Below are 23,266 nucleotides of genomic sequence, written 5' to 3' on the forward strand. Positions count from 1 at the left end.
TCTCTTTGGGGCCCCCCCCAAAAAAATTAAAGGAAAAAAAACACTGGATGTACATTTCCAAAATATAAGATATTGGTTTGCATACGTCTTGGTTTGCATACATTTTGCATTACAAACATGTCAAACCCGGAAGTGGGTGTCCCTGTTTGCAACTCTTTTTTTTTTATTACAACCCTTTTTTTTTTTTTTGCATTTCGAACAAATTTTTTTGGGAGGCCCCATTGGTGAAAGCATGCCTTGGGTTACAACCTGTTTTGGTTTACAAACGGACCTCCGGAACGGATCATGGTTGTAAGCCAAGGTACCACTGTAATGGGCACTGCCTGCTAGCCTGCTCCCTAAAATATCACTGCTTTGCTCATTTCTACATATAGGGTGCCTACATTCTGCATGGACTGGTTGCAGGGCAACATGTGCAAATGGCTTGAGATACCTATTAGGTCCATAAATTACCATATAGCATATATTCAACAACAACAAAAAACAGCAACCATTTGTTGTTGACAAAGGACAGCTGGAGATATAAAGGGCTCCATTACCTTCGGTAGCTTAGGGCCTCATCAAACCTAAATCCAGCCCTGACCTGCACAATCTTGCATTGCAGGCGGTTGGACTAGATGATCCTTGGGGTCCCTTCCAACTCTACAATTCTATGATTCTGCATGAATTACTGTTCTTGGGGGCGTCTGCTTGGAAGGAGACAAGCCCACAGCAGAGGCTAAAACTCATGCAGATGCCGGCCTCTTGGGAGTGGGTGATTCTGGCTAGTCTCCACTCAATCGCAGACAATACAGAAACACAACAGGATTGTCCATTAGATAGAAGCACTAGTTTGGACGCTGCAGGTCTCACCTGTTAAAATGATGCAGACATTTTGCGATGCGCAGAAACTCGGTAAAACTTTCAGTTAACAGCAGAGTAGTGTGAAGCCGGTCAGAGAAATGCAATTTGCTCATCATCAGGCAAAATCCACCTCAAAAGAATATTTTTCCAGTTTCCTATGAGACGGGTTTTGCCTGATAATAGATTTGGCCAGTTTTACGGAGTTTTTCCATATTATTCAATCTCTTCAATCTCCCAGGACATTCTATACAAGATCTCAAAGTAACTGTCTTATTACAAAAGAATTTCAGAAATAGACTGGAAAGAGAAGTTGCTGAACTGCAACTTATCACCAAACTTAAAACCATGGAGAGACCTGGTCTGAATAAAGACATTGGATTCTTATCTCATTATGTATACATGATAAAGCTATCTTTAGCCATCTCACCCCTTGTTTTGTCCTGTAAGACCAATTGCAGTTGTTAACAGTCATCAACGGGTTTTCACACCTATCAGTCAATCACCCATTCCCAACACCCTTCTGAGTAATACCCCTCCCCACCCTCTCACTATATATAAAGGTCTGGTGACTTCTGTTTCAGTGTATCTGAAAAAGTGTGCACGCACACAAAAGCTCATACCAAACTTAGTTGGTCTCTAAGGTGCTACGGGAAGGAATTTTTTTATTTTGTTTTGACTACGCCAGACCAACATGGCTACCTACCTGTAACTATTTCCATATTGATATTGTTAAGCAGCACCTGCAGCAAAATGTTAGAAAAACAAACCACATACTTCAAATAAGAAATTATGCTTCCAATGTGTAATAAATGGTTTGTTTTGTAATTTTTGGATTAATAGAAAATGAAATCAAGTGTATTTCAAATGATTTTTTTAAACCAATTGTGGAGTCTTAATTATTAATTTTAATTTTGAGGTTATCAGTTCACATATATTGCTTTAAATTTTGTATAGATGAATGGATGAAAGAATCCTGATGGATTTCCCCCCCAGGAGTCGTCTTCTGTTATTTTAAGCTATATTTGTGAACACCTGAATACTAAATTTTGTTGTGCTTGTCTCTTTAAGAATAAATATATATTTATTTTAAAATTGTTTTGATTTTAACATCTTTAATTAACAAATATATTTGAAATAGTTCACCAAACCCAATAAAGCTGACAAGTGAAAATATAGCCTATCTTTTTTTAATGCAATCTCAACGTTCAGTAATTTGTATATATACTGTACAGTATACACACACAGAGAGAGAAAGAGTGTCCTTTTTTTAGGGGATACTAAATGTTACACATTACTGGCACCTCTTTTTGTTGTTAAAAAGTTACTGTAACAACTTCATGGTGAATACCGGCACCTATTTTTCTAGAAAAAAAAGCAGTGTGTGTGTATAACATAGTGTCAAATCAAGAGAAAAAATACACGAAGAGCAGGCACAATATGAATTATAGCGCAATCTTAACCATGTCTACTTTTTTATAAACTGAATTTGCATAATCCAAAGAAAATTCTGAAATCCACACTTGAGTAATACCAGTATTAGACCGAAACAAAATGTCCACAATATAGTGAGCAAGCTTAATTGGGCTGGGTATTACACAAAGTACGGTAAGGAAAAAGTGAAAGCAGACACAGTTCACTGCCACCTCATAAAAGATATTTGCCTGGAGATGTGTGTACTGTATATGATTTGTAGTGGCACAAACATGGGGACACTCAAGTCTACTCTTATTTGCATAGTCATACCCTGGGCCTGGATCCTTGACCGCAGCACGCTGGGATTTTTAAAATTTTTGGACAGTAATGTGCCATTTCTCATTATTTATAACAAGAAAATCCACCAGAGTAATTTAGTTTGACCAGTGATGCTCTTGCTCTAGTACAGAACAATCCTACTGCTTTGCAGGTTTTACTGTATGCCCCCTGGGATCCCCTCTAACTCAACAATTCTGTGGTTCTACGTCCTGTTAAGTCCTATAAAGTTCAATGTGATGCTCCCAGGTAACTGTGTGAGAGATAGCTTAGTTGGTAAAGCATGAGACTCTTCATCTCAGGGTTGTGGGTTAGAGGCCCACATTGGGCCAAAGATTTCTGCATTGCAGGGGGTTGGACTAGATGACCCTTGGGGTCCCTTCCAACTCTATGATTCCATGATAAGAGCGCAGCCTTGGTGTGAGTTCAAGACCAAACCTGGAGATAGCTGCTGCTGGATTTAGACCACCTCGCCAGTATGCTCTGATTTTGCAGCCTACACCAAAATGTTTGCCTTCTTTAAAAAGCAAATAGCAGCAAAATGCCACCCGCTGCATCACAGGGTGAAGGATTATTTATAAATAATATTTTTTAAATGAAACATGATTCCCAATAATAATAATAATATGAAACATGATTCCAAGAAAAATAACTTACAATTGTAATATGGATTAAAATATGAAACCTGATTGCAAATGAAAATAATAATGAAAATTGCAATATGAATTAAGAAATGAAATATGATTGCAAAGAAATATAATAATGAAAATTGCAATATGGATTTAAAAAACAAAACATGATTCCAGAGAAAGATAATAAACTACAGTACGAACTTAAAAAATGAAACATGATTCCAAAGAAAATTAATTAAAATTGCTATATGAATTTAAAAATGGAACATGATTCGAAAGAAAAATAATTAAAATTGCAATATGAATTTAAAAAATGAAACACGATTCCAAATAAAATAATAATTAAAACTGCAATATGAATGAAAACATGGAACATGAGTCCAAAGAAGGCTGACATTAAAAAAAACAAAAAACCACCGGTTCTGCGCGTTTCGTTCGTTTCCGAGGAAGGCCGCACTTTGCAGACCTTCCCTTACTCCTGGCTGCCCCGGAAGAGCTGCCGGTTCGCTTCCTGTCCCGCCCCCTTCACCTCAGAGCTGAGTTGGTTCGCCCACAGTCTGCGGCTACCGGAAGAAGCCTGCGAGCGGCTACCGGAAGGGAGGGAGGGAGGCAGGCACGGAGGACAGAGCTCTCCGCGCGCGGTTTCTCAGCGGGCGGGCGTTGTGCGGCGGCAGCGGCCGAGGCCTCCGGCGAGAGAGCGGCGGTTGCAAGCTCGCGGGACGCCCTCGGCAGACCCTTCCCTGCGCCTGGACGCCGCTCGCGAGGCGGGAGCCGGGCCATGTCGCGCAGGCGGCACAGCGACGAGAACGATGGTGAGCGAGCGGGGAGCGCGGACGGGCAGGGTCCGGGGGTGGCCGCGTCTTCCCTCTCCCTGGCCCCACAGGTGACCCGCCGGGGGAGAGACCCACCGACCTGCGCCCCCACCCGACCACCCCCCTTGGTGCACGTGCTTCATGTAGACGCGCAGTGCACGGGGAACAACGGCAGCCTTGGCGCGCGCCTTCCTGCACGCGAACTTTAAAAAAAAACACACACACAACACCACCACCGTGCGTATAAAAATTTATTTTATTAAATTGAACTTGCACAGGAAGGCGCCACAGACCGAGTTCTGTCAATCCTCCGGCCCCTGCCAAGCCTAGTTATGTCTGCTCTGGCTGGCAGCGCTTTGCCAGCCCAGTTATGTCTGCTCTGGCTGGCAGCATTTTGCCAGCCCAGTTATGTTTGCTCTGGCTGGCAGCACTTTGCCAGGTGCTGAGGGAAAGGGCTTCTTTTGATGCCCACCTGAGAGAGCCTGTGAACTACGATCCCACAGGACCACAGGGTTTAAGGGGTGTGGAGGTCAGGTTTTTCCCAAACTTGGGTGCACCACTGTTTGTGGACCACAATTCCCATCATCCTTGCAGGGATGACGGGAGTTGTAGTCTAAAAACAGCACGAGACACAAGTTTGGGAAACCCTGGTGTAGATTTATTTAGCGGAGACTGTGACTGAGCCCCCCCCCCCGTATGATTATGGTATGTGTTGTTAAGTCTAAAGATACCTTAGTTCCAGCATAGAATCATAGAGTTGGAAGAGATGACTAGGGTCTTCTAGTCCAACTCCCTGCAATATTTTGCCCAACATGGGTCTCGAAACCCAGGACCCTGAGATTAAGAGTCTTGTGCTCTGTCGAATGAACAATTCCAACCAAAGAAAGAATACTAATGTATATATTTGACGAAAAGGGATTCGGAGGACAGGGAAGAAATGCAGTAGATGTGTGGTTTGTTTAATGGGTGGAAATGCTATTTAGGCTTTTGCTGGGAGTGTTGTGGCTGCCCAGTTCCTGCCTATAGGTACCAACCCTGGGCCAAGACCCTCTTTGTCCCAGTTCATGTGCATTTTCATTGTTTGCTGATTGTAGAATAAAGTGACCATTTTCTAATATGGTCTTCACAGACGATTTCCATGCCATCTGTTGCTAACTCAAATGAAGTACTTTTTTATGCAGAGAGTTTGCACAATTTACTGGCAGCCAAGTAAAGAGTAATCAAGTTGTGTTATCAAGTATATGAAAACTAACTGTAGTTACAATTTGTGTTTCATTGGTGTCCTAGCACTGTGTCACATATTGTGTAGTAGCAGCTCCCTCCTCTTCCATGTCATTGGAACATAAGGTAGATATCATGGAAGGTACCATTGTTAAGTAATAAGATAATCCATTAGCAGGTCAATAAGCCTTGGCTTGTCCTCATTCAGTGTGAGGAGGAGGAAGGAGTGGTATAAGGAATGGTGTGAAGTTTTGTATGAATACAGGGTTTGGTGGTGGGGTTTCCATAGAAGGAAGAAATGGAGTTTAATGTTGAGCTTTGAAAAGAGAGTGTCTGATTTTCTTGTCTTTCTTTTAATTTTGAGAGCTGAAAGCAGAAGGTATTTGGCAAAGTAACTGAGGTGTTCAAAGCACCTTTGCAATCTGTCAGACTTGTCAGGCATTCTTTAGTTGAACAATAAAAAGCAGTACCTTGGTTCTCGAACTTAATCCACTCCAGGAGTCCGTTTGACACCCGAAAACATTCAAAAACCAAGGCATGGCTTCCGATTGGCTGCAGGAGCTTCCTGCACTCAAGCGGAAGCTGCGTTGGAAGTTCGGTTTCCGAAATACATTCACAGACCGGAACACTTACTTCCGGGTTTGCAGTGTTTGGGAGCCGATTTCTTTGGCAACTAAGCCGTTCGATAACCCAGATACAACTGTAGTTAGCTGCTGACCACAAGTTTCAGGTGTTTATGCCATTGGGTCACATTAAGAAAGAAAACAGATCCCAATCTCTTGCTCTCTAAAATGACCAGCTGCTGTTCATTTTGCATCAATATCACTCCTCCATACTCCTCCCACCCCACTCTGCTGTTGGTAGCTGAGAGGCTAAATGGCAACACATTGGGTGCTGGATTTGTCCAAAGATCCTTTATTTGTATTTAAAAACTTTTCTCCTTTGTTTGAACTTTGTCATGATCAAAAATGGGTGGGGAACCTGATTGGGTGTGCAGCCCAAAATTGATGGGTAGGTGGGGCCACTCACCTATCAGTCACCTGACACAACTTGACCATGCAGACAATGCAGCCAGCCCCCTTTCTTCTCTGCCCCACAGCTGACACCACAGCCACAGGTGGGCATGATTTGGGGAAAACAGTCCTGCAAGCCAAATTGAATTTGACCCATGGCCTGGAGGCTTCCCATCCCTGGTCTAAGAGGATCACTCAGCATACTTTTTTTAAACCCTCAAAATTACTTTTTTTCTAAGCCTGTTGTTCTTGACACCAAAACAAATTTTGTTCCTTTAACTTTTCCTGTTGTGGTGTATTCTCATTTTTATAGCTGTTTTCTGGAATAACTCCTCTTAAACTACAGTACTGTAATTCCTAGTTGCAGATTCAAGATCTGATTTGACCACTACCAAATAAGCAAGACTATCTGTGAATGATTGTTCTATGTTAAAAACACAAGGTTTAAAAGGTTATGTTGAGGTTAACTCTGGAGCTGGTGTGAAGCTTTCTTTTTACCAATTTTAGCAGATTATTATATCTATTTAGCAGATATAAAATCTGTGGTGCTCAAAGGAATAGTGGACTACAAATGTAAATCAGCAATTCCCGGCCTGTCCAATTCCTGTATCATGTTCATTCATTTTATTTGTATATCGCTTTTCCACATACAAAAGAACAGTGCTCAAAGCAGCATACAGCAAGGAAAATAGGAATGCATTTCAAACAAACACTACAAAAACAATTTAATAATAGCACAGTGAAACAATAGCAAATATAGCATGCCAAAAACACATTTCAATAAAGATTACATAAACAATAAACAGCATCATATAACAAAAATAGCAAGGGAGCTTCACAGTTTTGCTAGAAATACCCCTCACAGTCCCTCTCCTACAGTCTCCTGCAGCCACTTGCAAGCCTTCCAAGGGCAAGGGAGCAAGGTGGGGTAGCTGGAAACACCCCTCTCAAAAGGTTGTCACCATAGCAGCCTTGCTGTTCTAGGCATGGGGGGTAGAGCAATGTCCTGGGAAAGTTTGAGACACAAGTCAGATGCAACGGGTTGTCACCATGCACCAGTGTGTTAATTTCAGCTCCCCTTCATGTGTTTTTGGCATAGCAAATAAAAGTTCTTCTCTAAAGCTAGCCTATTGGTTCTCTGTGAACTTAAGAGTCTAGAACAAATTATTTCAACCTGGTCTGTGGAGACAGCCTATCATCATTTCTTGCACAAAAATATTAGGGCAAACAAACTTTCACATTATTATTTTTCCCTGTAAGTGCAAAGCTGCTTGCAGTGTTGGGCCCAGTTAGTTTGCACGGATGCAGTAGTTGTATGGAACAGGCCTCACTCAGAGCCAGTTCAAGCTGAACTTTACCCTAGGCCTAGAAGGTGCTCCAGAGGTAGATAGGTCAATATGGAAGGATTTATGGAGGGTAACTAGGTGGGAAACTGCTCTAGAGGCCTTCATCTAAATGTAGGGTTATTCTGGTGTTGTTCAGTGTTTCTTCCTTTAGATTCAGAATTTGTAAGCAAAATAAGAATATTATGTTTCTCTATCTGTTGGATAGCTTTCCTTCCCTTAACTAATCTTCTTGTTAAAAGATGCTGATAAGCTTTGTTCGTGGAACAGTTTCTTGCTGTTCTTTGCCATCACCCGTTAAGATTGTTGCTATTTACAGATCAGCCGTCAATTTAAGAGCCACTTAAACCTAGACTGCAATCCAAACCTTGCTTGCCTGGGAGTAAGCCCCGCTGAATTAATTAGGACATGGTTAGGATTGTGTTGTAATTTAGACCTGTGCCACCTATTAAGTCATTTGAGTACTACTATGCAAGTGCAATGAGGGGGGTAGTCTAAAACTATGTTGACAGCGAAATTTTCACTTCCAATTGGTGATGCAAAATGATTGGTTCATATACATGCATTTCAGTTTTGCATGCCTTGTTTAGCTCCTTGACCTTTGGAAATACAAGGTTGATTGCTTACTCTCTTTTCCTTCAAGTACTTTCACATCTTTAAAATGAGCCCTGCTATATTCTCAATGGGGAATGGGTTTTTTTTTTTTGTCTTGCTTTCCTCCTGGCAGGGTCAGAAGCAGCATGGCCCACTCACATCAGCTTAGCTACGACTGCTGCTCCTCTCCCAGAACTTCTCCACATAGGCATTAAACATTTTATATCTGCAAAGAGTTTTTGTCTGAATTGGCTTGTTCTGCTTGATCTTCCTCTTTTTGTATCATGTCTGTTAAGTTGTAAGCCTGTGGCCAGAGCGTTTGATGCTTTTAATCTTAGGACAGCAACTAGAAAATTCCAGGTGCCGTATAAATAATGGCTTGGATCCTGCGTTTCTTTCTGCCAGCAGGAACATCATGTGGGTGGAGTTCCACTCACAGGACACTCAGAACAATGGGGAGGGAAGAAAGCGACTTTTCAGTGGCATTGTGGGGGAGGCATTAATCACCTCCTTGGCCCAGCCAGCTGCCCTCTCCCTCTTTGCTAGTTTTATCAGCCAAGGGTCCAGAGTGTATGTAGTTGCCTTGACCGATCCAAGTACCTTGTCCATGTCCTCAAGCCTTACCGACTGAAACTCATCCAACACAACAGGACCAGACAGTGCTATGGACCAGAGTTCGAAATTCACCAGGCATGTTTTTGCTTACTGGTGTGGGTCCAACTGCGACTACGTGGAGATTTTTGGTTGCCAGGTTGGCGGCTGACATCTCCATTGAGCCAGCTGACTCGCACACAGTTCTCTATCATCACATCAAGGAAAGTAAGTGCAGGGCTGAATACAGATACATTTGACTATGCTGCAGCTTGTCCACAGGCCACCCAAATGAATCTCACAGACCACAGTTTAAAAACGTCTGCTTGGTCCATAGTTGATTCCATTTCCACTGTGTGTGTTTCTCCTCCTTGCACACTGGGACAAGTGAATTATTGTAAGAACAAGCTGCAGTCAAGTAATGTAGCTGAGATCATAGAATTGTAGCACTGGAAAGGACCCCCAAGGGTCATCTGGTCCAACCCCCTGGCAAATAGACATTCCATTGTGGCGATCATAACTTAGGTTTAAGGTGCAGTTTGGTGCCTAGCTTCCAAACCTGAGTTTCTAGCAATGCTCTGGATACCCCTTGAGTGGATTCAATATTCCAGTGGATGCAAGCGATTTTATTCTCAAAATGCTTAGCAAACAAGTCACAGTGAGATACCATCGGTTCTGCCGCTTCCTTCAGGCCAGACTGTAAGAGGCCCTGTAAGAGGCCCATTACAAAAAGCTTTGTAATGAAGGCAGCAGAGTATGCCACCTTTTCTCCCTTCACTGCTTGAGGACAAGCCCTTACCCATGTTTGATTGCATTTGACCCAAGTTTTTCCCTGCTCACGTTCTAGCTGTCTCCCAGCTTGTTTCCTCGCCCTAAGCTCTGGAGTATACTGGGGGAGCCAAGCGGGCTCCACAAAACAGGAGAGAGCGCTCGGGGCGAGTGTGTCAATGCCTCAAGCCATCCAGATTTTCCACATGTCGTCCAGGGCTTCAACAGGAACACCAGTCATACCAGCTAGCAAATCCCCCAGGGCCACTTGGAATCCAGTTGGATCCATCAGCCTCATAGGTCCATCCATCCTTACAGGTCTCCCACCTGTAGAGACACTGAGAGCCTAAATCTTAACAGGAAGTGAATCTGGTCATGGCAAAGGACTGGTGTCAATATCCCCCCACTCTTGGATCACCCTTTCCCTTCTCATTTGAGAAAACACAGTCCAGAGTGTGACCTACCACGTGATTGGCATGGCAGCCATGAAATCCTGAGGCACCCCAGAGGTAACTGCTTCGGCATGGATGACCCCCAACAGCAGCAGTCTGGGATTCCTCAATACTGCCTCCATGACCAACTCTGTCAGCTCAGGCAGGGGGACTGTTGGACAGCAAGGCAGCCAGTAGACCAGAATTGGCCAACATCAGGGACAGGCACTCTGGGCCCTCACTCAACTGGACAGAGGGTAGATTGTGATCTACCAGTAGATCACTGGATGTCTGTGGTAGATCACTGCTAGATCACTGGCACCCCTTAAAAAGCTCACCCCAAATTTTCCTCCTCCCTAAAAAAAGCTGAACTATGACCTGAAGCCCTAAACAAAAATGGGCCTACCTCCCTCCTAAAAGAAGCTCAACAAGTTTGACCTAAACCCCCCAAAACAGGGCTTCCCTTCCTTAAAAAACTCAACAGCTTTGACCTGAATCCCCCCAAAGGGGGTAGATCACTCCCAGTTTTTAACTCTGTGAGTATATCAGAGTCTCTTGGGAAGTGGCCACCCCTGATCTAGACTATCGCAACTCCCCCTCCCTGACCCTCAAGTCTGCCCCGATGGTGTCCTGAGTACCCAGATGGGCAAAGCTGGATAAGACCAACTCCACCCTGCTCACTTAGGTCTCAGTGATGCAGACGAAATCTGCCGTCTCCATCCACAATCAGATCATGGATGAGGGAGGCCTTCTTCAAAGCCAATCTGGCATTCAGCAGCAGAAGCAGGCACAGACTCGATGGCTGGATGATAGGACAATCACAGTTTCCCAGGTTGGAGGGAGGGTTGGCACACAGCACAATCACCAACTGCCTGCCCATGTGCCCCTTACCAGGCCTAGCCTGCCCCCACACCATACCTCCCCTTTCCCAGAACCACTGATTGGGTTCCCCACTGCTCTCCCCAGCTCCACTCTTCCCAGCCACATTTTACGTCCTTTAATTAAAAAACAACAACAAAAACCCCAAATTTAAAAAAACACACGTTAAAAAACAGTATTTGAAAGAATTAGAGCAAGGTTATCCCCAGAGAAAATGATGTTATGGCCCTTGCCTTTCCCTAAGGTCGCTCCCCTGTGTGGGGTGCCACCCCTATTGGCCCAAGTCTTGATACAGCCCCCACTGCCCTGGCAGATTGAGCAGACTTCTCTCTGCCGACCAAAGGTGCCAAAAAGACCGGCTTTCTCAAGAGATGGAGGAAGCATCGGCATGGAAGTTATTTGTGGGCTGAGTTCTTCTATGCTTTATCTCATTGAAACAGGAGGGCAGCCACACAAGAGGAGGAGAACATCTGAGCCATCTGAAATTGAAGAGAGGCTGGAATCCTTAATATGCAGAGTGGGAGAAAAGGTATGATGGGCTGTAGCTTTATACTGTTTTGCATGTGCGATTTTAAAAGCTTTTAAATTGTGTACTGCAGTGCAAATACCTTTACACAGAGTTCTTCTTCTAATCCTCTCAGAGTACTTCTTCTTTGGAGAGTAACTTGGAAGGCCTGGCTGGGGTCTTGGAGGCAGATTTACCAAACTACAAAAGCAAGATACTAAGAATCCTTTGTACAGTGTATGTATGCAAAAGATTTATGGATCCAGGTGATAATGTATTACCTACACTAAATGCTTTTAAACATTCATAAGGTTACGTTGTATATTTGTGTGTGTGTGTGTGTTTGTCATTAATTTTCTGTCTTAGATGTTTTCTGTCTTAGACCTTGAAACTGAGAGAAAATCTAAGGGAGGAAATGAACAATCTGAGTAAAATGAATAGTCTGTTCACCTTAGGCAGCAGGTTTTTGAGCTGATAATCATTGACTAGCCTTTCTGAGTAAATATGCGTACGGTTCATGGTCAGAAATGGGGAAAAGGACCTCAGGTTTTAATTTAAAGTGCACCACATGCAATCTTGCCAAATAATTGTGAGGTGGTTTGTTGGCAATGGGTGGCGATGGTGAGGTGAGCAGTAGTGTGTTGGTACTTTTTTTCACTGTATTGCCCTGTGTGTATATGCGTGCTTTCTGGAGTGCTATGGCTGATCATTTAGCCACATACACCGCAATGCAAATGCCACAGTTCGTCTGTTGACTGCAGCAATCAACTGAGGCATGTTTTGTAGTTCCATATTGCTGGGAGATATTTCAAGGAGCTCCAGGAAAGTATAAGAACTTTGCCTCCTGCTCTTCCTCCTGTTTCTTCTGTTCTTTTCAACCAGTGCCCTGCAATACAAGGAGAGACACTGCTACTCTACAGTGGAGCTGAACTAAAGGCCGGACTCAACTGCCCCGTTCTGCTAGCGGAAGATGGCACGAGGACTCCTGACATTGCAAAGGAGCTTCCTCCCCCAAATCTGCTCTGGAGGGCCGGGAGATTCCCCCCTCCCAAAAAAATAATAATATGTAGGGAGAGGAGTGAGGAAATCATTCCATTGGGCAAGCAGAAATACTTGCGCTGGTGGTATGATCTCCTTAGTGCTATGTTGAATTTCACCCTAAGAGGGAAAATCACAGAAGATTATGTTGCATAATGTATATGTATTTTATTCTAGTTTCAAAAATAAGTCAAATCCGAGCAGAGCCTTTTCTCACTTTGTTCTAGGATATAGATTCTTGAGTTCAAAAAATACTTGTATCCCACCTAAGGGTTTGAATTTGCCATGTTGAAGAATGATAACACAATGTTTGCAGTCTGAATTAATGCCTGATGTTTGTGTCTCCTCCTCAATGGGGAAAAATCAGTGCACGTTTGTTACCCATAAAGCTGACGGTTTACACGACTCTAGTCGGCCTGCTGAATGCAAGGAACTACAATTTTGGCGGAGAGTTTGTAGAAGCCATGATACGTCAACTCAAAGAGTGTTTCAAGGTCAACATGTATAATGAAGCTGTGGTTTTAGTAAGTTCCTTTTACATCTTACAGCCTTTATTTAGTTTCCTTTCCAGTGAATCTGAAGGGCTTACCTTTCATCTTGCAGGGTGCAGTTGTGGAAAACTCAATCTCGTTTCCTCCCCAATGCACCCATCCAAACCCACACATGACCATCTATTTGTAGCTTTACTACAGTGCTAGTGGCATGGCATGTGTGATTTTAGTGCTCGTTCAGAGAGCATCCTCATTACACTGATGGCACACAAAGGATTAAGATTCAGCAGGTAGATTTTTTTTCTTATTCACTGCGTCTTTTTAATACAGCCGTACCTTGGTTGTCAAACGGAATCTGTTCCAGAAGTCTGTTCGACTTCCAAAAACGTTCAACAACCAAGGCGTGGCTTCTGATTGGCTGCAGGAGCTTCCTGCAGCCAATCGGAAGCTACATCAGACGTTCGGCTTCCAAAGAATGTTCACAAACCGGAACACAAACTTCTGGGTTTGCGGCGTTTGGGAGCCAAAATGTTCAACTCACAAGGCGTTCGGGATCCAAGGTATGACTGTAATTTACAACTCACAGGTGAAGCTTTTTTGTTTTCTGTCTTGCTGCTGCCTTTCTAAGGGATTCCAGTCGATGATAAGGTTGGGTCTTGGTCTCGTGTGCTTTCCTCTCCTGCTCCCTCACCAAGGGCAGAAGGTAGTGCAGTCCCAGTGGGACTCTGACCTTTTGGGAGAGCCTGCTTTTCTCTGTCGGCTGAGGGAGGGAACACAGGATCCCAAAGCAGATTCCATTCTCACCACAAGTAAACTCCCAGCTCCCCCTTCTCTTTCTCTAGGTCCGTTTTCTGTCTGATCTTGTGAATTGTCATGTAATAGCTGCCCCATCAATGGTAGCCATGTTTGAAAATTTCGTTGCTGTGACTCAGGAGGAGGATGTACCTCAGGTAAGCAAAGACATTCTTTTTTTCCATAGATGATTTTGCTTTTAAGATACCTGCCTTTTGGAAGAAGAAAGAAACAGGCTTCCTCAACCCTGCCCTCCAGATGTTTTTGGCCTGCAACTCCCATGATCCCTAGCTAGCAGGACCAGTAGTCAGGGATGCTGGGAACTGTAGTCTCAAAACATCTGAAGGGCCGAAGTTGAGGAAGCCTGAGAAAAAGAATGCCGCAGCACAGTCAGAAACTTTCCATCAGGGTTCTTGAAGGATCTATAATTCTAACCTGCTAGAGCCAACCCTAATTCAGGTTTGGGATTTGAAGCTCCTTGAATAAAACAGACACTGAAATGTCAAATTGTCAGGGATAGGAATTTCCCCTTTAGGAGGCCTGGTCACAACAACAACAACAACAACAACAACAACAACAACAACAACAACAACAACAACAACAACATGATCAGAGAACCCATACTTATCACCACAACAGCCTGCTAGTGCCACTACCAGAAACTCTGTTTATTCATATTAAACTTTGCCTTAGGAGACCAAATAACACCAGGGTGCTGGATTTGGGTTGTGGGGGGGTGGGTGGGCGCACCAATTGCTTTCTTCTAGACTAGATCATCTTGCACACACCCGCTGACATCTCTACAGCATTATGGTATGTGCTCTGTCACTGAGCTATGTGGCCTTTCTGTTCTCTGGCTTGTTCATCTTCTGCATATTTTCTGCAGCTGTTTTCATATTGGTATAGTTTTAGACTCAGTATTTAAAATATCTAGATCTGTGGGGTGGTTTCTGCCAACTGCTGGCAAGATTGGGCGTTTTCCAAGCCTCGGGTGATCTAGGGAAAGTGAGGGTACATCCTAAATAAAATTGGAGGAAAGATGTGGTCAATTAAAGTAGAACTTAAATAAATGCTTATGCAACCACAGTATAACACATGAACAACTTTTGAGAATTTGCCCTCTTCGTTTAGTAGTCTAGTTACATATATTTAGACAGCTGTTTATAGATGTAAGCAAATTGGCCTGTTGTGTTTTAGAGAGCCAGTGTGGTGTAGTGGTTAAGAGCGGTGGACTCGTAATCTGGTGAACCGGGTTCGCTTCCCCGCTCTTCCACATGCAGCTGCTGGGTGACTTTGGGCTAGTCACACTTCTCTGAAGTCTCTCAGCCTCACTCACCTCACAGAGTGTTTGTTGTGGGGGAGGAAGGGAAAGGAGATTGTTAGCCGCTTTGAGACTCCTTAAGGGGAGTGAAAGGCAGGATATCAAGTCCAAACTCCTCCTCCTCCTCCTTGATGATGATTTGAGCTTGAAGCATTATATCAGAATACAAGCCCCTTACCCTTGTTCCTTTTATGCACCTGAACATTATCATCACTTCTGTTTGCCACAGGTACGCTGTGACTGGTATGTGTATGCTTTTCTCTCATCCTTACCTTGGGTGGGGAAGGAGTTGTATGAGAAGAAGGATGCTGAGATGGACCGCATCTTGTCCCAGGTTGAAAACTACCTGAAGTAAGAGAACAGTAACCAATCTGCTTTGCCTTATTAGATAGCAGAGTAGAAAAAAAGTATTTGCTTTCTCGCAGGCTCTGTCCGTGCCCTCCTCCTCCTCCCCCTACTCCCAAGAGGGGCAGGGGAAACACAGGACACATTGCTGTGCAAAGTACTACAACTGTCATCACTACTTATGTCCAACCAGTCTGGGACAGAAGATTACCAGACTGCACCAAGATTCAGAAGAAGAAAGAGCTAAGAAGCAGGCTCTCTGCTTCCTGAACCCCGGACAAAACACTTAAAACAGTAACAGCAACCCAGATGGTTAGGAACTGGGTTCAGTACCATGTCCTCAAAGACAAATCCACAGACTCATCGTAGGCCACCTGAACGAAGCTCACGGACCACAGTTTGGGAACCCAGGCCCTAGAACTTTATTAGATTTTGTTTTTTGAGTTGCGCTGAGTCATCATGGTTATCATGTAACTTTAAAAGTGTGTGCTCTTAGGTCTTGACTTTTGACTTTCTTTTCAAAATCCCCATAAACTCACACAAAAAAGAAAAAGAAACTGGATAATTGAAAATGCATATCTAACCATACTCTGGCAACAAGCCCCACCCCTCTATCAATCATGCTTGCTTATTTGAGTAACTTTTATATTTCCTCTCACTCTATTTCAGACGGCGTCAAAAGATTCACGTACCAATGCTACAAGTTTGGTCTGCTGATAAACCACATCCTCAAGAAGAGGTAAAACATAGTGTGGAGTCTTGAGTACATGTCACCGCATATATCTGAATTATTTTATTTAAAATATATTGTCCTTTGTAGAGCTTCCATGGTGGTTTAAAAGTCCATGATGAAATACTAATTGAGCGCATTTTTAAAGTTAATACATTATAAACCCTGGAAAAATAAAAAAATGTTTTTATCTGGCAACGAGAAAAGTTGGCACCCGTATGCCTCTAATAAAGTTCTCAGTTTTGTTTTGTTTTGTAAAAAAGATTTGTCGTGTGGCACTGTGGGCTGCTGTTTTCAAATCCAAGTCATAACTTACTTATGTGGTTCTTTAGATCAAGGGGATGGGGGCTAAACCGTGGCACTCTAGATGTTGCCAGACTACAAGTCCCATCACCCCTGAACATTGACTGTGTTGGCTGAGCCTGATGGGAGTTACAGTCAAACTAGTTCTGAAGCCCTACAGGCACTAACAGCAGCAGAGGGCAAAAGGATGTTTGCGGGGATGGATGGAGAGTTGGCTTCCAAGTCGGGCAATGGAGTGGATGGAAGAAGAAATGCCATTCTGTTGACAGCGGGCATCTTCCTGCATGATGGGCACTTTTGTTTTTCAGTACTTGGATTGCCTGTGGGCTCAGGTTCAGAAGCTGAAGAAAGACCGCTGGCAAGAAAGGCACATCCCAAGGCCATACCTTGCTTTTGACAATGTGCTCTGTGAGGCACTACAGCACAATCTGCCTCCTTTCACTCCGCCACCTCACACCGAAGACTCCGTTTACCCGATGCCAAGAGTTATCTTCAGAATGTTTGACTACACTGATGATCCCGAGGTGAGTTGTGTGTACGTACGGATAGTGGTTAACGGATTGAGGCTGAATCACAACAAGACAGAAGCACTGTTTCTAGGGGACGGGGCGAACAGGTGTGTGGGGCTCCCTGGTCCTGAATGGGGTAACTAAAGGACCAGGTGCACAGCCTTGGGTTCATTCTGGACTCACAGCTGTCCATGGAGGCGCAAGTAAATTCTGTATCCAGTTCCCTCTGGTATGCCAGCTGAGATCCTACCTGCCCGCAGACTCTCTCACCAGAGTGGGACATACCCTTGTTATCTCCTGCTTGGATTATGCAATGCACTCTATGTGGGGCTACCTTTGAAGGTGACTCTGAAACTACAACTAATCCAGAATGTGGCAACTAGACTGGTGACTGGGAGTGGCCGCTGAGACCATATGAAACCGGTCTTAAAGGATCTACATTGGCTCCCATTGCATTTCCCAGGACAATTCAGAGTGTTGGTGTTGATCTTTAAAGCCCTAAATGGCTTCAGCCCTGAATATCTGAACATCTCCATCCCCACCATTCAGCTCCTTGAGGGCCGCCTAGCGGTTCCCTCATTGCGAGAAGTGTAGTTACAGGGAACCAGGCAGAGGGCCTTCTCAGTAGTTGTGCCTGCCCTGTGGAATGCCCTCCCAGCAGATGTCAAAGAGATCAACAACTTTCCGTAGACTTCTGAAGGTAGCCCTGTATCGGGAAGCTTTTAATGTCTGGTGTTTTGTTGTGTCTGGTATTCTGCTGGAAGCCAACTAGTGTGGTTGCGGCAACGCATTCAGATGGACAGGGTACAAGTAAATTATTATTAATTATTTGCAAGCATGAAGTGTGCTTCCAGTTTAAATTGGGGAGGGGGGGCTTAATTTAATTCATTGCAGTCCCTGACTATGAGAGAGACACTTTATAATGAGGATACAAAGTATTGTCTTCTCTCCCTTCTAAAAATTTGATTTTTGCGGTTTCTTTGGGTCCTGGACAGTTTTCAACTAAGAGTTGTTTAGACCAACACTAGAGGCTTGCAGTAGTCAAGTGATTTCTTTAGGGCATAACCTGTCCCACCCTGCTCATGACAAACAAATATATTTTTGAGACTTTTGTTTCAAAAGTTGCTTTTCGTAGGACATAGGGGAGGACATAGGGGGCTACTCACAAAAGAATAAAGAATCTAAAGTTCCCTTGAGGTCATGGAACTGAGTTCACAGTTCTTTGAATCCTGACCTGTTTTTAACAGCAGCAAATTTTATTATGGGGAAAAATACTTTTTAGCATTTTGAAATTGCTTGCAAATGTTAAATTCCCTAGAAACAATAAATTGTATTGTATTATAACTATTGTCAAAGCTATAGTGCTAGTAATGCAGCCAAACTTTGCTATTTATTTTGTTTCAAATGGACTTTTATGTTATATCCCTTCTGCCATTTCTTAATTCCTTCATCAGGGTCCTGTTATGCCTGGCAGTCATTCCGCTGAAAGATTTGTGATAGAGGAAAATCTTCACTGCATTATTAAGTCACACTGGAAAGAAAGGAAGACATGGTAGGAGTTACTTTTCATGCAGGGCAACCATTAGGAGATAAAAAGACCTTTGTTTTCTACCTACCTGACAGTACTGTTTTCTGAGAAGTGTGGCTAAAGAGCATATTTGCTCGTGAGGTGAGGATGGCTGTAATTCACCAATTCATTTAAAAAGCAGCTTGCCTCTTTATCCAATTCCTGCTGTGAAAACCTCAAAGAAACTCTTCAGCTGCATGTGCATCAAATTTCTGCAAATTGCACTGATCTGGAAAAGTTATATTTCACAGTGTCTCCACACAACCCCTTGCCACTGCCTAAGCCAGCCCTTTTGCAAGTGCAGTATATTACAAACCTTTGATAAAAATCAGATCTGTTATCTGATAAAGGGAAAAAAGGTATCTTTCCTGCCGAACACACACAGTGGCTGTTGGCCTCTGGCACAGCATCAAACTGTGCTTTGCATGTCTGCAAACTCTACGCAGCATCGGGGGAAACTACCCCCTCCCCCAGTACAGTCTTGGCAAAGCCTTGCCGCGGCACGAATCCAACTTTTGCTTTCTGCCACTTTCCATTCTCTCAGGAAAATGCTTCAAAAGCATCGGAAAATGTCCTCCTTTCTGTAGCACGTAAATCGAGGCTACGTTCTTAGCAAAGTCCTGCTGCATCATAAGAGTGAAGTGGCTTTGAAATTAAATGCAAAGAGAATTGCTGCTGTACTTGAGCGCGAAATGCTCTTTATCAAATTGTGTCTTGACAATAAGTTCACCAAACAATGCTTTCAAAATCCAGACCTCTGTTCTTGCAGTTTCTGTAATAATGACACGTGGATCTCTCATTCTAGTCAATCAAAAGCTTATGGTGGGTTTTGAGGAGATATATACAGATTCTTGGAGCCATCTTCAGTTTGCATAGTCCTTTTGCTATGCTTATGAGTCTTACTGTCCTTTAGTGCCATGTGAATTGATACACATGCACCTAACTGACAGTCTGTTCTTTAGCAAGGCTTCAGTTTGCTTCCTAACTGACCCTTTTCTGTATTTGCATTCTTTGAATCACTGAGTCTGCCTTTTCCTCTAGTGCTGCTCAGTTACTGAGCTACCCAGGGAATAACAAGATCCCCCTGAACTACCACATAGTTGAGGTATGCATCTCTTTATCGTATTTATCTTTTTCCTCTTTCAAAATGCCTTTACTTCCTATGCTGTAAACTCTATTATAATTTACCCAAACTCGTTTGCCAAAAAAGCCCCAACTATGCAGAAAAGCAGATTGAATCTGTGTCAAACCTCATATATAAATAAATATGTTAAATACTGATGAGCTATATCTGGCTAAATTGTTGTTGTTTTATTTACACCCCGTCCATCTGGCTGGGTTTCTCCAGCCACACTGGGCAACTTATAGAATATATAAATGCTGAGGGTAGTGGTTAGAGCAATTGACCTAAGGCTAATTTCAAGCCCCAGCTCAGCCATCCAGCTTATTAGGTGCCCTTGGGGTTGGTCCCTCTCGCTCAGCCTAATTTGCCTCACAGGGAAGTAATGAAGATAAAATGGGGGCATTAGACCTTGGAAGAAAGACAGGAAATAAATTTAATAAATATGCAAGTTTGTGCATATTTGTTGGTGCTGACCTTTAAAGCCCTAAACGGTCTTGGCCCAGTATACCTGAAGGAGCGTCTCCACCCCCATTGTTCAGTCCACACACTGAGGTCCAGCTCCAAGGGCCTTCTGGCAGTTCCCTCATTGCGAGAAGTGAGGCTACAGGGAACAAAGCAAAGGGCCTTCTCGGTAGTGGCACCCTACCATCAAATGTTAAGGAAATAAACAACTATCTGGTTTTTAGAAGACATCTGAAGGCAGCCCTGTGTCGAGAAGTTTTTAATGTTTGATGTTTTACTGTGTTTGATATTTTAATTTGCTGGAAGCCGCCGCGAGTGGCTAGGGCACCCCAGTCAGATGGGCGGCATATCAATGAATTGTTATTGCTGTTGTTGTTAGAGCATATGACGGGTCATTTCACCACTATACCCCAACAGTTGCCAGACTTAATACTAATAATACCTGCCAATATCAGTTCAGATAAGACAGGTATACATTGTATCTGTATATTCATTGTATCTGTGTCATGTTCCCCCCCCCCCCAGGTAATCTTTGCTGAGCTGTTTCAGCTTCCTATTCCACCACACACTGAGGTCATGTACACAACACTCCTTATTGAACTTTGCAAACTTCAGCCTGGCTCCTTACCCCAAGTTGTATCCTTTCTTCTCAACAACTCTGATATCAGTTAGCACATTTTAATGTTAATGCATTATGTATTACTGTTCACAGCTATATTAGAAGTCGGTTGGTTGCAGACGCAGGTTATTTTGAGTAATCGCTGAAATGAAGGTTGTGACTAAAAATGTTTTCATTGGTAACCAATCTTATTCATCAGGCAAAAATAGGAAGGCTACTCAGAAGCTTAATGGTTGTAGCCTGCTCTGAGGCCTTAGGGTGAAGGGCAGGTACTGAATTAAAATAACAATTTTCTCCTTCTTTGGAGGTCTTTAAGCAGAGGCTTGACAGGCATATGTCAAGAAAGCTTTGATGGTGTTTCCTGCTTGGCAGGGGGTTGGACTGGATGGCCCTTGTGGTCTCTTCCGATTCTATGATTCTAATAATTCTACATGGCAAATGAAATATTGCACTGCCTCTTAAAGTGTCTAAATCCAAGATAGAGTGGAACCTCCTTGTCGAACGTAATCTGTTCCAGAAGACCGTTCGACTTCCGAAACGTTCGACAACCAAGGCGCAAAGGGCTGTCGGCAAATTCAGTTGAGAAAATTGAAAAACAAAGCGGAAGTCGTTCGACTTCCAAGGTGCGTGCAAAAACAGAAGCATTTACTTCTGGGTTTTCAGCATTTGCATTCCCAAACATTCGTCAACCAAGATGTTCGAGAACCGAGGTTCCACTGTATTTGATTTGAGTCTGATTCAGTAGCCTAGCACTCTAGGTTTGGGCACACGCGGTTTCTCTCTTAACAGAGAGAGAGTTAAAGGTTCGTCCATATTATTCCTTAAATGGAATCTTGCAGCTTGCGCAAGCCACAGAAATGCTGTACATGCGCTTGGATACAATGAACACTACTTGCATAGACAGGTAAGTAAGTGCACTTACCGTTCGATTTCCAAGAAGTTTGGGAAGCAGTTTTCATCAGATGTCATGGAGCGGTTGGAGGCAGAGGAATGGTGGGAGGAATCAGCCAAGGGAAGAAGGCTCAGAACCTGGGGTGGGGTGGAGGGACAACAGTGAGTGGTCAGAGGGGGAAGACTGGGAAGAAGAGGTGTTGGGAGCTGAAGAGGTAACAGGGCATAGTGAGCTGGGAGAGTCTGGCAGGGGGAAGTCCAGAATCAGCCAGAAACTGAAGGAGGAGGAGGAGAGTGGAAAGAGGGAGGCCAAGAGGCAGAGATGAGTCAGACTGGTGAAGAGTTACAGGTGTCTCCCCTCTAACCGACTCCCAGAACCAGAATAGGCATGAAAAGGGCAGAGGAGAAATTGGCTGCATGCTGATGCCTTCTCTGATTGCTTGCACTGGAGAACAGGGGACTTAAGGCAGCTGTGAGAAGGCAGGGACTTTCAGTCTTGACAACTGATTTTCATGGAGGAAGGCCGCAGGGAATGAGCCGCTCTGCTCACTAGGCCTGAAACTCAACGAAGTCTGTGCAGAGCCATGTTTTTTGCTGATAAAAAGTTAACTCCATTTTTGAGATGTGTGATTGATGACAGGCAGGTTTCTCTGGCATCAGCTCATTTGAACTGAATAAATGTATAACTGTTGTTCCCTGTTTTATGGTCACAGTAATTATAAAAGAGCGTCTCTTGGTTGAGTGGGGGTAGCCAAGTACATCTTGGCTTGGAAGAGGAGCCAGGAGCATCTGAAAATACACTTCGAGTATTACATACAAAACTATTATCTGAAGCTTCCATATCTGAACTACAGTGGTACCTCTAGTTGCAGACACGATCCATTCTGGGGTGCCGTTTGCACCCCGAAAAGTCTGCAACTAGAGCGGTGCTTCTGCGTAAGTGCGGAGCCGATAGAGCGCTTCTGCGCATGCGTGAAGCGCACAGAACACTTCCACACATGCGTGAAGCGTGCAGAACGCTTCTGTGTGGGGGACGAAACCTGGAAGTATACACTTCCGGGTTTACCGCATTCACAACCTGAAAAGCCACAATGTGAAGCAAACACAACAAGAGGTATGACTGTAATTAGCTTGTTCAAAGATAATTAGAGATAGATAGCCTTGCAGAAGATCCAGTTATCTGACAGCTTTGGGCATTCTGCACCTTAATCTTAATTTATTAAGAGTTCTGTATTTACTTGAGCTTCATAACCAGTATCTCCAGGAATCCATTTCAACAAAATGGGTTGTGGCATTCCTTGTAATGGCTAGGACAGGCATCCCCAAACTGCGGCCCTCCAGATGTTTTAGCCTACAACTCTCATGATCCCTAGCTAACAGGGCCAGTGGTCGGGGAAGATGGAAATTGTAGTCCAAAACATCTGGAGGGCCGAAGTTTGGGGATGCCTGGGCTAGGATATACTGTAGTGTATATAATGTCACTGTGAATGGCTGTGGTTTGGTCATCTGGGAGTTAGTGAAAGTTTACTTCTTTTTTCATGAAGGTTCATTAATTGGTTTTCCCACCATTTGAATAATTTTCAATTCCTTTGGACCTGGGAAGACTGGTAAGTTTATTTCTTATTAGTTTCCCAACTAATATACTTTTTGTAATTTTTCAGTGATTCTTATTACCTCCTTCTGGATGAGGGACC

The 23,266-nt window shown here is 43.7% G+C and overlaps 1 protein-coding gene across 2 annotated transcripts in view; it reads left to right on the forward strand.

The window, feature by feature from the left end:
• Nucleotides 1-3,743: 3,743 nt before the first annotated feature.
• NCBP1 (nuclear cap binding protein subunit 1) overlaps nt 3,744-23,266 on the forward strand; it is a 32,626-nt gene continuing 13,103 nt past the window's right edge. Inside the window, exons 1-13 of one of the 2 annotated variants that reach the window (XM_035140991.3) lie at nt 3,744-4,036; nt 11,317-11,405; nt 11,518-11,618; nt 12,787-12,943; nt 13,753-13,860; nt 15,253-15,374; nt 16,038-16,107; nt 16,710-16,925; nt 18,365-18,462; nt 19,519-19,582; nt 20,588-20,698; nt 21,521-21,585; nt 23,117-23,179. In XM_035140991.3, the coding sequence (XP_034996882.1) occupies nt 4,003-4,036; nt 11,317-11,405; nt 11,518-11,618; nt 12,787-12,943; nt 13,753-13,860; nt 15,253-15,374; nt 16,038-16,107; nt 16,710-16,925; nt 18,365-18,462; nt 19,519-19,582; nt 20,588-20,698; nt 21,521-21,585; nt 23,117-23,179 (1,298 nt within the window). In that variant the 5' untranslated portion in view covers nt 3,744-4,002. Of the gene's footprint in view, nt 4,037-11,316; nt 11,406-11,517; nt 11,648-12,786; nt 12,944-13,752; nt 13,861-15,252; nt 15,375-16,037; nt 16,108-16,709; nt 16,926-18,364; nt 18,463-19,518; nt 19,583-20,587; nt 20,699-21,520; nt 21,586-23,116; nt 23,180-23,266 lie in introns of both variants that reach the window. The other variant, XM_035140992.3, reaches the window with a different exon arrangement.

Source organism: Zootoca vivipara, chromosome 15 (genome assembly GCF_965207765.1).
Source record: "Zootoca vivipara chromosome 15, rZooViv2.hap1.1, whole genome shotgun sequence".
In the NCBI taxonomy this organism is placed as follows: Eukaryota; Metazoa; Chordata; class Lepidosauria; order Squamata; family Lacertidae; genus Zootoca; species Zootoca vivipara.